The sequence below is a fragment of the Loxodonta africana genome, chromosome 16 (genome assembly GCF_030014295.1).
Source record: "Loxodonta africana isolate mLoxAfr1 chromosome 16, mLoxAfr1.hap2, whole genome shotgun sequence".
In the NCBI taxonomy this organism is placed as follows: domain Eukaryota; kingdom Metazoa; phylum Chordata; class Mammalia; order Proboscidea; family Elephantidae; genus Loxodonta; species Loxodonta africana.
Genome location: NC_087357.1, coordinates 21711565 through 21723916, shown reverse-complemented (window position 1 = coordinate 21723916; position 12352 = coordinate 21711565). Strand labels below are relative to the sequence as shown.

At 43.6% G+C, this 12352-nt stretch overlaps 1 protein-coding gene across 40 annotated transcripts in view; it reads left to right on the top strand.

Annotated features, from left to right (window-relative positions):
- The window catches only part of TCF7L2 (transcription factor 7 like 2), a 238739-nt gene that overhangs the window by 206563 nt on the left and 19824 nt on the right, over positions 1-12352 (top strand). For 13 of the 40 annotated variants that reach the window (XM_064269290.1, XM_064269287.1, XM_064269285.1 and 10 more), the window contains 3 exons: positions 5148-5196; positions 5776-5826; positions 7760-7832. In XM_064269290.1, the coding sequence (XP_064125360.1) occupies positions 5148-5196; positions 5776-5826; positions 7760-7832 (173 nt within the window). Of the gene's footprint in view, positions 1-5147; positions 5201-5775; positions 5827-7053; positions 7127-7759; positions 7833-12352 lie in introns of all 40 variants that reach the window. The other 27 variants (XM_064269291.1, XM_064269302.1, XM_064269300.1 and 24 more) reach the window with 8 other exon arrangements.

Sequence of the window (12352 nt, the reverse complement as noted above, 5' to 3'; positions counted from 1 at the left end):
GACAATTTATTGCCTGGCACTGGGTTCTCTGAAGTGATTTTACCATTGTCTTAGCTATCGCTGTGAGTCAGAATCGACTCGACGGCACTGGGTTTTTTGGGTGATAACAGAAATACAACAAGTGGATGGCTTTAACAAAGAGAAATTTATTCTCTCATAGTCTAGTAGGCTAGAAGTCCAGATTCAGTGTGCCAGCTCCCGGGGAAGGCTTTCTCTGTCGGCTCTGGAGGAAGGTCCTTGTCATCAGTCTTCTCCTGGTCTAGGAGCTTCTCAGCGCAGGGACCCTGGGTCTAAAGCACATGCTCTGCTCCTGGCACTATTTTCTTGGTGGTATGAGGTCCTTCGGTCTCTCTGCTTGCTTCTCTCTTTTATATCTCAAAAGAGATTGACCCAAAACACATTTAATCCTGTAGATTGAGTCCTGCCTCACTAACATAACTGCCTCTAACCCTGCCTCATTAACATCATAGAGGTAGGATTTACAACACATAGGAAAATCACATCAGATGACGAAATGGTGGACAGTCACACAGTACTGGGAGCCATGGCCTAGCCAAGTTGACACACATTTTAGAGGGATACAGTTCAATCCATAACAACCATTCACTCAGAGGGAACATATTTGTCTAAGGGTCAGTGACCATCTTCCCTCCTTTCTTGGTGGTGTCATGGAGCCATGGGTGATTGCTTTAGCTTCCTGTGCTCTTCTCACCTGACCCTCTCTAGACGTCTGTGTTGAAGCTCTCCACGTGCGTGGGTTGGGGCTCATGAAATTGTTAAACTGATTACAAACTTACTGTGCACAGGTATTTTGGGGGTTCACAGTAAAATCAGATCTGTGTCTCACTCTCTCAGAACTTAACTGTTCATCAAGAAGTCACAAACATCTGCATGGACATGTAAGCCCTGAGTGAAGACTGCTTTCTGCTTATTCTGACTAGCTATTTCAAGTCTCCTTCCTTTTGTATTCTCATTACCTTGAAGCATACGCTTGTTGGTCTGCTCTTTGGTGTACAGGTGAGGGAGCATGGAGAACAGAGACTGGTGGGGTTGACTCCCATGTCCTTGTCACTGCCCCCACCCATCTCCCTCTAGGTCCCACCACCCTCAGTTGCCAGTGTCGGTCTCTAGACTGTACCCCTTGTGGGAGTTGAAATCAGAATCAGTGCTAGGACTTCTTAAATGGGACATTTGCTTTGCTGAGAATTGTGTCACCAACAGGCAGGCACAGGGTCTTTACTACTTGGAACCTTTTCCGTCTGTCCCCAGCATGTGTGCAGTGGGGAAGCCTATCTTCTAGTGTTGAAAGAAAGAACATGAGAAAGTCAGTGCGTTTCTGCAGGCTCGCTGCTCACCCACACCTGGCCCCAAGTTGGGTCTTCCCAGCAGCAGGCAGACTCTGCAGCCCCTGCACGTGTAGCCATTCCATTTCACTTAAGCTTCTCTCCTGGTTTCCAGTCACAAGCTCTTGGAGTTCATCTCTAACTTCCCCCTTCTATAGATCTAATCTTTGAGTCATCTAGAATGGTGCCTCAGAGAAGACTCAAGCTATAGGGATCATATCTCCAGTAGGTAGATTCGGTCATAGCAGGGCCTTTATGTACAGCTGCACAGGGTGTCCACTGCACAGCTGCACAGGGTGTACCATTCACACTGTGGTCTGTATGAATGCTACCCCCTGGAGTTGGGCAAGGTACAGTCTTCACAAAAGTACAAGGCAGACTTTGTGATAGCTTTCAAAGAATGCTGCGCTTGGCTTACCTGGGAGTCATGTTGACCTAATAATGCCTAAAGCTTTTTTTGTCATACTTTCTAGGTTTCAGAAGGTCCATGAGACAGGTGTGATGATGTTAGCTGAGTTTTACATTGGGAAAATGGTTTGGTATGACATGGGAACTCTTGATAAGACTTAAGAGAAAGAATAGAGGTGAATCTGGATTTAGGGGTAAAAAAAAAAAAAACTTTGTTATAAAAGGAAGTGCCAGATTCCTGTTATGATGACTCAATACACATTGTGTGTGCTCTTTTTCTCCCTTTTTCTCTCTCCTTCCTTCCTTCCTATTCCAAGGAACAGTCTATAGGGCAAGAATCTTCTATGAAGCTTTTATGGATTTGATTATGGTAGGACCTTATTAGTTTTTTTTTTTAATTGCTTTGACTTAGGAGTTTTTAGAAATTGCTTTGATTATCTGTAAATTCTGAGAGGTTCTTCCAGTGAAAGTTTTCTGTGTTAACCTCATGCGTCCTTAATGTTGCTGTTTTTCCAGCCTCGTGGTGATGATACAAGTCTTTATGTTACTACCTTAGGAAAACAGAATTGAGTAAAACAGTCACATTTGGGTTGTTAAACTTGGCACATTCTAGAACACAAGGAAAACATTTTGATTCCATGGTGATACCCAGTCTCTCTGGCATTGTTTCAGGTTATTTTTTTTCCCCTAGCTCTTCTAGATTAGGTAAAGGATGTTAAATCTGGGCCACTTGCATATCTCAGTTGGTTTTTATTTTCCTTGCCCCCATGTATTAGGTCTTTTCTTTCTTTTGCTACGTATAAAGAGGTAATGAAGTGGTTGCCTTCCTTGAGACCCATCTCCCTCTTCACTGTACAGTGTTTATTAAGTTTCTTCAGTTCCTTTTCCTGTTAAAACACAGCCCCTGTCCTCTAGAAGCCTTCAGTGTAAATGATTATTTCCTCAGTCATGAACATCTCAGTTACCTATCCTCAACTGACAGTTTCCCATGGGTAGAGGAATTTTCAACTGCCTTTCAGAATATATGGTAAGAGATTGAAAATGGGTGAATGCTGTATAAAAGATGACTTTGAAGCCCTTGGGTATATGGATGCTGACACCCCTTGGAGTTGAAACATTGCTGTGCCCAGTTGAGTTTTGACTGCAGGCTCCTAAGTAAATCGAAACTAGACCCCCCAGCTTGTTCTTAGACAGCCAGGTGGTAGGCTGCTGTTTGCATGGGGATGGGGCAAAGATGGGGTGCTGAAGGCTTCTGAGACACGTGCCTTATTAGAAGGCATACGAACTTCTTTTTTTTTGTTTTAATTCATTGTATACCAAGGAATATCAAATGGTTCAAACAGAAGTACTGAACTGAAAGCCAACATAAATTTCCCATGTGGCGCTGGCCCTGAGACCTGAGAGAGGGAATTTCTCTGCAGCAGTTGGCTCTCAGGCCCTGGAGTGGAGCTAAAACTGTGGCATCTCTGCCTTGAAGTTCTCCTTGTTGTTAGTTGTTGTTGCATCAGCCTCTGACTCATGGCAAACCCATGCACTACAGAACCATTGTGATCCATAGGGTTTTCACTGACTAATTTTCAGAAGTAGATGGCCAGGCATTGCTTCCTAGTTCATCTTAGTGTGAAAGCTCCTTTGAAACCTCCACCAAAACATTATAACAACATAAATGGGTGGTGCCTGCACTCGAGGTACACTGGCTGAAAATTGAACCCAGATCTTCTACATGGAAGGCGAGACTTCTACCCCTGAACCATGAGTGCTTCATGAGGTTCTTCTTACAGGGCCTAAGGGATTCTCAAGGCTTTTTTTTTTTTTTTAACCTACCTTTGTCCTTTAGTCTTCTGGGGTCGATGTTAGCATACCACGAGATTCTTGTCCTTTAGTCTTCCGGGGTCGATGTTAGCATACCATGAGATTCTTTAGGCAAAGACAGTCTTATTCTGATATTCTGAAACAAATGAAATATAAAACATTCCTTTTGTTTGTGACACTAACTCTCATGGATAGTGCTGGTATCAGTGAGGCTTCCATATTTGGAGATTGTAAATGACTCCATGCAGCTCATGCTCCTTCCTTAAAATGAGTTTCCTCAGCTACGTAGGCAGTGCAGACTAGTAGTGAAGCCAGACTAGCTATGGAGCCAGGACTGCCGGAGTTCACATCCTGGTCCCACCACCTGCTAGCTTTGTGGCCTTAGGAAAGTTACAGAACCTCTCCGTGCCTCAGCCTCCTTATCTATAAAATTGGAATAGTGGTAATACCTGTAGCATAGATTGTTGTGAAGATTACATGGAGCAATCTATTAAGTGCTCAATAAATGTTAGGGCTGCAGAAACTTTCTTTATAAGGCGAACTGCAAGATTCGTGTCGTGATGACTTATTAGGCGTGGGCATGAACACACACACACACACTCCTTCCTTCCCGGCCCCAGGGAATAGTCTTTGGGGCAAGAATCACAGAGTTGCAGCTTTATGGATTTGGTTGTGGTAGGACCTTGTTGGTATTTCTTTAGGTGCTTCTATTTGGCCATTTATGTTGTTGGGTGCCGCTGAATCAATTCTGACTCATAGCGATTCCATGTGATAGAGTAGAACTGCTCCATAGAGTTTTCTTGGCTGTAATCTTTATGGAAACAGATCTCCAGGTCTTTCTCCCACAGAGCCGCTGGGTGGGTTTGAACTGCAGACCTTTCTGTTAGCAGCTGAGGACTTAACTGTTTACGCCATCAGGACTCCTTGGTCATTTTTAAATGTTAACTCTTTTTGACTAGAAATATTATCATAATCTTATATAAGGTAGGGGGGAATGGAAGGAACAGGGCCATCTTTCTTAGATGCCCATCCCATAGTTCTGAAAGAAGCTCAGATGATTTCTGGTTCTATTTTGCCTTTTTTCCCACCCACCTCTTAAAACCAAGACCAAGTTTGAAACGAAGCGCCAAGTAAATTGGCCTTTATAAGTAAGAGATCCATGTGGTGCGAGGCAGCTCTCTAAGCCAAGTGGCCATCAGTGTTCGTTTGCCCAAGACCAAGCAGCCCAGTTGCTGTGGACTCTTGAGCTGCTTCCAATCCCTCCCTCCCTGAATCTTCCTCCTCTAGTTCTCCTCTATCCTTTTCTGAAATAAAATGCCCTGGGTCAGGTTCAAGGATGGACATAGGTGAGTGAGAAAAAAGGTCTTTTCTGTACCACCTACCAGTTGCTTCTCTTCTGAGGAGTGGGTATCTAGTTCAACAGCATTTGAATCATAGGGCTGGAGGTCTGAAAGCATGAGGAAGCAGGTGCTGCAGGTGGAGATAGTAGTAGCTCACTCCTCCTGCCTTCGCCTGCCAGGTGAACCCAGGTGCCCTGCTCCCCTGTTTCTTGAAATAATGCTGTGTTTCATCTGTTCCTTCTAGGGGAAGAAGAAGAAGAGGAAAAGGGATAAGCAGCCGGGAGAGACCAATGGTAAGTAACAAGGATCCATCCATCCGTAGGGAGGCAGGAGCGGTACCTGAGGACCGCTTTTATGTTAGGCTTCTGTCTGGGGGAGGCAGGAGAAATCCAAGGCCAGGACATTGTGGGGGAACCCATCTTAGCCAGCCTTTTTGTTTATGCATTTTAATTAATTGCTTCACGACCGCCCTTTTAAAGCTAGTAACATTCATTGTTGCATGAAAAGTGCATTGTAATTCTAGTGGAATGTGTTTTTAAATAACTGCAAAGCCTGTAACTGGAGGGCCGTAGGCTTGCCTAGGCCGGGATTTATAGCCCGCTTATTTTGTATGTGTCTGAGTAGGGCCGAGGAGGGGGGCTAGGGGAGGAGCGTGTGAGTGTTTGATATTAACTGGGCTGTTCCTGAATGTTTCCGATGCATGCCTTTACAGTGGTAAATTGCACCCATTTTAAATTAAGGAGGTTTGTCATTCTCTAGAAGAAATTAGAAATACTGCATAGGCAATCTCAGCGGTCCCTTGGAGAAGGCCAGGCTTTTACAAACAAACAAACCATTTTGAAGGCTTTGTATAATTTGTTCTTTTTTTTCAGAACACAGCGAATGTTTCCTAAATCCTTGCCTTTCACTTCCTCCGATTACAGGTGCTAATGTCATTTTGAGTCATTAAAATAGTCGATAAACTGTTTTTTTAATTTTCCTTGCCATGGTAGTTTTATTAACATTTAAACACGTATGACATTTGAACAGTCTTTAAAATGACCATCTACACGGTTTCGTATGTTTCAGTAGAATTTTTTGCAGTTGCTTCTGTTGTTTTTTTTCTCTTCGAATTTAATTTAACTTTTGTTTTATTTTTCCCATAACAGTTGTTTAAGCAGTGACAACAGTGATTTAGAATTGAACTAACTGTGCAAATTGAATATGCAGTATTTCTTTAAAAGAGACTGGTTTTAAAAAAAGAAAATGGAAGGAATTCAGTAATAAACCTCCTTAATCTAATGGCATTTTTCATTGCTCCCACTAAGTTTTCTCACGCACGCATGCAACCGCAGTATGATTATTTTTTTTCCTTTGCTTTTTTTTTTTTTTAATTTTCTTTTTTTTCTTCCTTTTGCTTTGCTGCTTGTAATTTGGAACCCGCTAGCTTTTTACTGACTGTGCCTGCTTAAATGCTGCTATGAGCTTCCAACTAACTCTTAACAGCTCATTCACACAGCCTGTTTATATCCTTATCTGTTCCTCTCTTAGTAAATAAATAAACAGGAAGAGAAACGGTGAACATTCCAAAAGCTGCAATATCCCAATACCACAACCCTTTTCTTTCTTTATTTCTTCCTGTTTTGTTTCATTTTGTTCTGTTTTTATTTGTAGTTTTTTTTCCCTTTTTTAAACTGTTATACTCTGAGAAGAAAAAAGCATGTTACAAACTTAATTCCCTCCTTCGCTTTATTTTCTTCTTTAAGAAAAAAAAAATTGAGGAAAAAAAAAATAAAAGCAAAACCAAAAAAGAGAAAAAATTCTAAGAGAGTTAGTTCTTCAGTATCTAACTTCCCTTTATCAACTCAAACCAAATCTGAGAGACAGTCCTTAAAGAAGGGATACTGCAGCTTTATTTGCAACAGCTAATTTCACGAGTTGAATAAGAATGTGATTTTCTACCTTTTTTTTTTTTTAATTAAAGTTTAAAAAAAATCGAAAGTCAATATTTTGCCATTAGTAACCAGGTCATTGATTTATTCCCTTTTTTTATTTTTATTTTTTTCTTATTTGTATCTTTCTCTTTTCCCCTCCCTCTCACCTTCTTTCTCTCTCTCTCCCTTTCTCCCACTTCCTCCTTCTCTGCTCGCTTCTCTCTTGAACTCATTCAGACCTGAGCGCTCCTAAGAAATGCCGAGCGCGCTTTGGCCTTGATCAACAGAATAACTGGTGCGGCCCTTGCAGGTGTGTATAGATTTCCCAGATTCGCTGTGCTGGTTTGCAGCTGGTTTATTCGGTCCTTTCCCCCTTCTCTGCCCTGTTGCTTTGTAGCTGTGTGTGGATCGTAGGAGACACGAGGGAGCGGGGCACTGCCAAGTGTGCTGGGCTCTGTGAGGGATATGCTTGTTCTCCCCGCTGCTGCTAGCCAAAATGCCACTGTAAAACAGCCTCACTCGTACCTCCTCGGGTCAGCGACAGCAAACCCCAGCGCGCCCCCTCCCAGGGAATGTTGCCTGCCAACCCCCTTCCTCAGGACAGCCTAGGACGGGGTTCAGTGACATCCACTGTAATCCTGGCCTAGGTGGAAGCAAACAACGTCACCTTTCCCTCTCCTCCTCTCTCTCTTTTGATTTGTTTTTCATTGTTGTTTTTTGGTTTCTGGTTGTTGTTTTTCTTTTGTGTTTTATTGTTTTTTGTTTTTTTTTTTTTCCCTTTTGACTCATAGAAGCCCTTTCCTTTCATGTCCTTGGTAAGGGAAGAGAATCAAATAAAACCATGGTGATGTAGCAGAAAAGTAAGCTGTAGCTAAGATGTCACTTCCACCTGAGCTCGACCCACCATTGTGTTGTATTTTTTGTGTTTACCTTATGCTAACAGATGCAAATACTCCAAAGAAGTGTCGGGCACTGTTCGGGCTTGACCGACAGACTTTATGGTGCAAACCGTGCAGGTATATTATCACTGTTAGGCCTTTGGGAAAATCAAAGCATTCTGTCCTTCTGGTACCTTAGCGTGACAATATATTGTCCCCATCTACTTCCCCACTGGCATCAATGACTAATAAATCCTCATTCTTCAAAATTTCCTTGCTAATTTTATGCCATTTCCTCTCTCCACTTTCTCTTTCTCTCTCTCCCCAGCTCTTAACAAACATGGCCCTGGTGGTAGACCTGAGACCAGAACCTTAAAAAAAAGGGGGTTTCTCCTTTTGCTTTGAAAGCCAGAGTCCCAGAGCTGGCCCAGCCCAATGACTGCTTTGGTGGCACGTGTCCTGAGCAGATAGAGCCACCATATCCAAAGATTTAAATGAGTTAAAACTTGGCAGTGATGGCATTCCTAGGCACTTGGAGTCAAAATGGTTGGAGACGTGCTCTGGGGCAGGCTTATTTCTTTTGTTTGTTTTTTCGGTTTTTCTTTTGCATTTAAAAACCACCTGTCTGTGCACAGAGGAGCTTGGCTAGCTGACATTGTTTTACAGTGCTGAAAAGAAGCGTGGCATTGAACGGCATGCACCAGCTAAGGGGCTGCAAGCAGTGAGTCAGGTAGCCACGAACTGCAGCGGTGCCAGGCCTGCAGAATTTAACAAATATGTGTGAACAGATATAGTATCGGTACCAAAAGGAATCAGAAAAGCCCAGAAGAGTCCAAATTAAACAGCCATGTTCCACCTGCAGGTTTCCACCTGACTTGTAATCTCAGGGAAGGCTGTAGGTACTTCCTTCTTGGTGGAGGGGTACCAACTAGTTCTTGTCTCATTTCCTTTCCTTTAATGACCACCTTTGGTTAAATTTGTTGTTTCTTTGTTCTGATACAAGCAGTCTTTGAATTTGGAATATTATGATGGTAGGTATCTCAACACCCCAAACACGCCTTCCTGTTTGTAGTGCCTCCCTCGTCACGTTTTCCTCTCCTCCATGCCTTTACCATGTGCTCCATGTTTAGACTCTAGATCAGATGTTCATCACATCACATGCATGCCCACGAGTCTCCTGTGTCTCTTTCCCCCCTCTCTGATGCCTGTACGAGGGATTGGTGAAGTGCCTCCATTGACCAAGCGTTTAGAGTGAAGAGGACCTAGGAGTCTTTATTGATATGGACTTGCACAAGAGGACTCTCTGACTGTGGAGGGTGAGGGGAGGTTGGGGCCTTTGTTGCACACCCAGTAGGAGAGAAATTCATACCTGAGCAGGCAGTCTTGCTGTGAGATGGCAGTGCTAATAGAAGGGACAAATGTCCTTTCAATACAGCCCAAGGGTTTTCTCCCTATAACAGAATGGAGTTTCATGAATTTGATGAGAGATGTTGGATATTTAATGAGGACTAGCCAAGAAAAAAGGAGCCCTGGTGGCCCAGCGGTTAAGCACTCGGCTGCTAATTGAAAGGTTGGCCATTCAAACTCACTAGCTGCTCTGCAGGAGAAAGATGTGGTAATCTGCTTCCATAAAAATTTGCAGCCTTGGAAACCCTATGGGGCAGTTCTGCTCTCTCCTGTGGGGTTGCTATGAGTTGGAATTGACTCGACGGCAACAGATTTAGCCAAGGAAGATGGGAATTCCACTTACCCTGTCTAGGCATTGAATTTGTTGTGTCAGGATCTTACACATGCTGAGTAGGAAGAGAACTAGCTGTGGAGTTCTGTTCGGAGAAGCCCAGCCGTGGTGAATGATCACAGGTCTGTGTAGAAGAGAGAGTTCTCATGAGTTGTAGACTTGTACCACAGACACCATTGTGTGCACTGCACAGTAAGGCTGGTTCGGGTGCCTGCTTTATTTACCTTAATTGTAGGGGTGGGTGTGGTTTATGAATCCCTTTTTTGTTTCAGAAGCAGTTGCAGCAAGTTAGACATGACTTTTTTTCCACCCCTTTCTAACATTGGCCTAGACAGACATCCCTAAGACACAACCCACACCTTATTGAAAGCGGGGTGTGGTGTCTTCCTTCGGACAACAGTGTTTTCCTGACATTGAACCAACAAAACAAAACAAATCTTTGTAGCTGCTGCTTCATGTTTTAGCAGTATGATTTTCTAAAGTGTGGCTTTGGGGGCTAACTAATTATCCATGGCAACTTTTCTGTTATCACAGATGCTGAGAAGCCTCTAGTTATAAGGGCCCCTCAATCCCCATGGGTTTCCTTCCAGCATCAGCACTATTAGAACTTTCCCAGCAGCCATTCTGTTGTGCAGGGTTTTTTTTTTTTTTTTTTTTTTCATACGCTAGAAGCACTAACACGTGCAATTCTGCTGTTTTTTAAGGTGCATGTAGAAGACAGAGTTCTCATGAGTTGTAAACTCTACGACAGACACAATTGTGTACACTTTCAAGGGTGCACAGTTCAGGTTGTCATTCTGGAGCAGGATCAGAAAGAACTCCTAGTTCAATAATAAACTAAATACCTTTACAAAAACAGAATAAATGTATTAGAAGCTAAACATACGTTTTTTAAGAAGCCACCCCTCTGATTGGACATATGGAGCCCAGTTGGTGGGGAGGTTACGAGTTGGAGTTTGTACAGCTAGTTACCTGTCTCTTCATTTTTCAACTCCATTGAACTTTGCCATGTCTGGCTTGATGCTAAACCAATAAGACAAAATGTGCTTTAAAAAAAAGAAGGAAGAAAGCAAAGCAGTTGCAAATTGAGGCGTTTTCTGGCTGCTCAAAAGTGTGTTTGTGTTCCAACTGCCTTTGCTCAGCCACTCATTAGCAGTACCATCACTCTGTCATTCACAGTCTTCATGCCTGGGTTCCAAATGGCCCACTCATCCCCATGACATGGAAACTTCCACCTCATAAGGAGGGTGGGAGGGGTGAGGAGAACGCTAGAACTGATCCCAGCCAATCAGGGCTCCTAGCCTGCTGCACAGGGTTTCTAATTTTATTTGAGGACATTTTAACAAGATTCTGTTTTGAGCCCACCAAGTTGCTTTTCCCATCTTTTCACTCTGTCCTAATTTAGCATGGAATGCTGCTTGATGTCATTCCCTTGTTTTCCCTGATGTTTTTTCCCCTTCTCTCTTTGCTTTCCTTTCTTTTCTCATTTTTTCTCCCCTGTTGCTTTCTCCGTTTGGCTTATGCCACCCCTACCCCTGTCCCCTTCCTTCTGCCATTTTTAAATTGCATGGATATCTTAGTCTTTGAGCATGTTTTGATCTGCAGGCTAAGGTGGTTTAAAACTTGGAAAGGCTTAATTATTTATCTTGGATTCTGGGATGGGAGCAGAACCCACAGTCTATTTCATTCTATCCAGGGAAGGAAAAGGAACCTTACCAAATTGAGGCTGAGAAGGGAGTTGTGGCATGGCCTGCACTCCCCCCAGAGTCCCTTCTGACCTGGAGGAGACAGACAGACCCCGAGGGCACCACCCGATGGGTTTTAGCCTCTGGAAAGCAGGGAGGACTGAGCATGTTCCCTTCTACCCCTCCTCTCCTTCCCTACCTTCTGCCATCTTGCTGAGTCCACACCCTACACAGTGAGGAGCATGATCGGAAAGCTCTGGGGCATGGACAGAGGAGGAACGCAATGCCCCCTTCCTTTCAAAAGCCAGTGACATTGACAGTGGTGGCCCTCAACCAGGCAGCGTCTTGGTGGCTTTCCAGTGACAGAAAGCCAGCCAGTGCTCATGCATTTGGTTTTAGATGGAGCATTACCAGCCTTGGTTCTGACTACATCCTGTGGCTCCTTAGATCAGCAAGTTCCCTGTATCTGCATCATTTATAGCATTAGCAAGGTCACTTTCCACGATCACCTTTCCCACCAATAATATCCCTTCAAAGTGGGATTCATGGTAGCAGAAGTTTTGAAGTCCCATGCACAATTTCTTTAGTGGATTTTGACAACCTCATCCTTTGATGATAAGCAAACAGGAGAGGCTCTAAGATTCTCATTTCTGTTTCTTCCATAAGAGGGTAGTGGAGAAGAGGGGGATTCTCTTTTAGGTACAGTGCAACACTTCCTGGTTTTAAAACGAATCACGATCACCCAACCCCCAGAAGGTCCATGCCGTGGTTTCCTGGCAGGTCTCCTTGGTCATCACCTCTGTGACGGGTTTGTGCTGCACCCTTCACATGCTGAGCCTGACTTCAGCCTCTGCAGATTGACAACTCCAGGGCCCTACCAAGGACCACGCCCTTCCACCCCCATCCTCACCTTCTCTACTTCCAACCTTCTCACTCTGGGGTGGGGGACGGGAAACCCCAAATCTTAAAAAAAAAAAAAAAAAAAAGTTTGAATCTTAATCCACAACCTGCAGGCCATACAACCAGTTATTCTTGTTCCTTTGGATCATTTTCTGTTTTTCTTATTCTTCCCCCTACCTTTGTTTTATCCTCTTCTACCTGTTTTGGTGGTTTTGGTTTGGTTTGGCTTTTTTGTTTTGTTTTGTTTTGTTTTTTTAAGTTGTTTTAATTTTGTTTCCCCCCCTCTCACCTGATTCTGACCTCTCTTGATTTGGTGTGGTTCTTAACAGACGAGC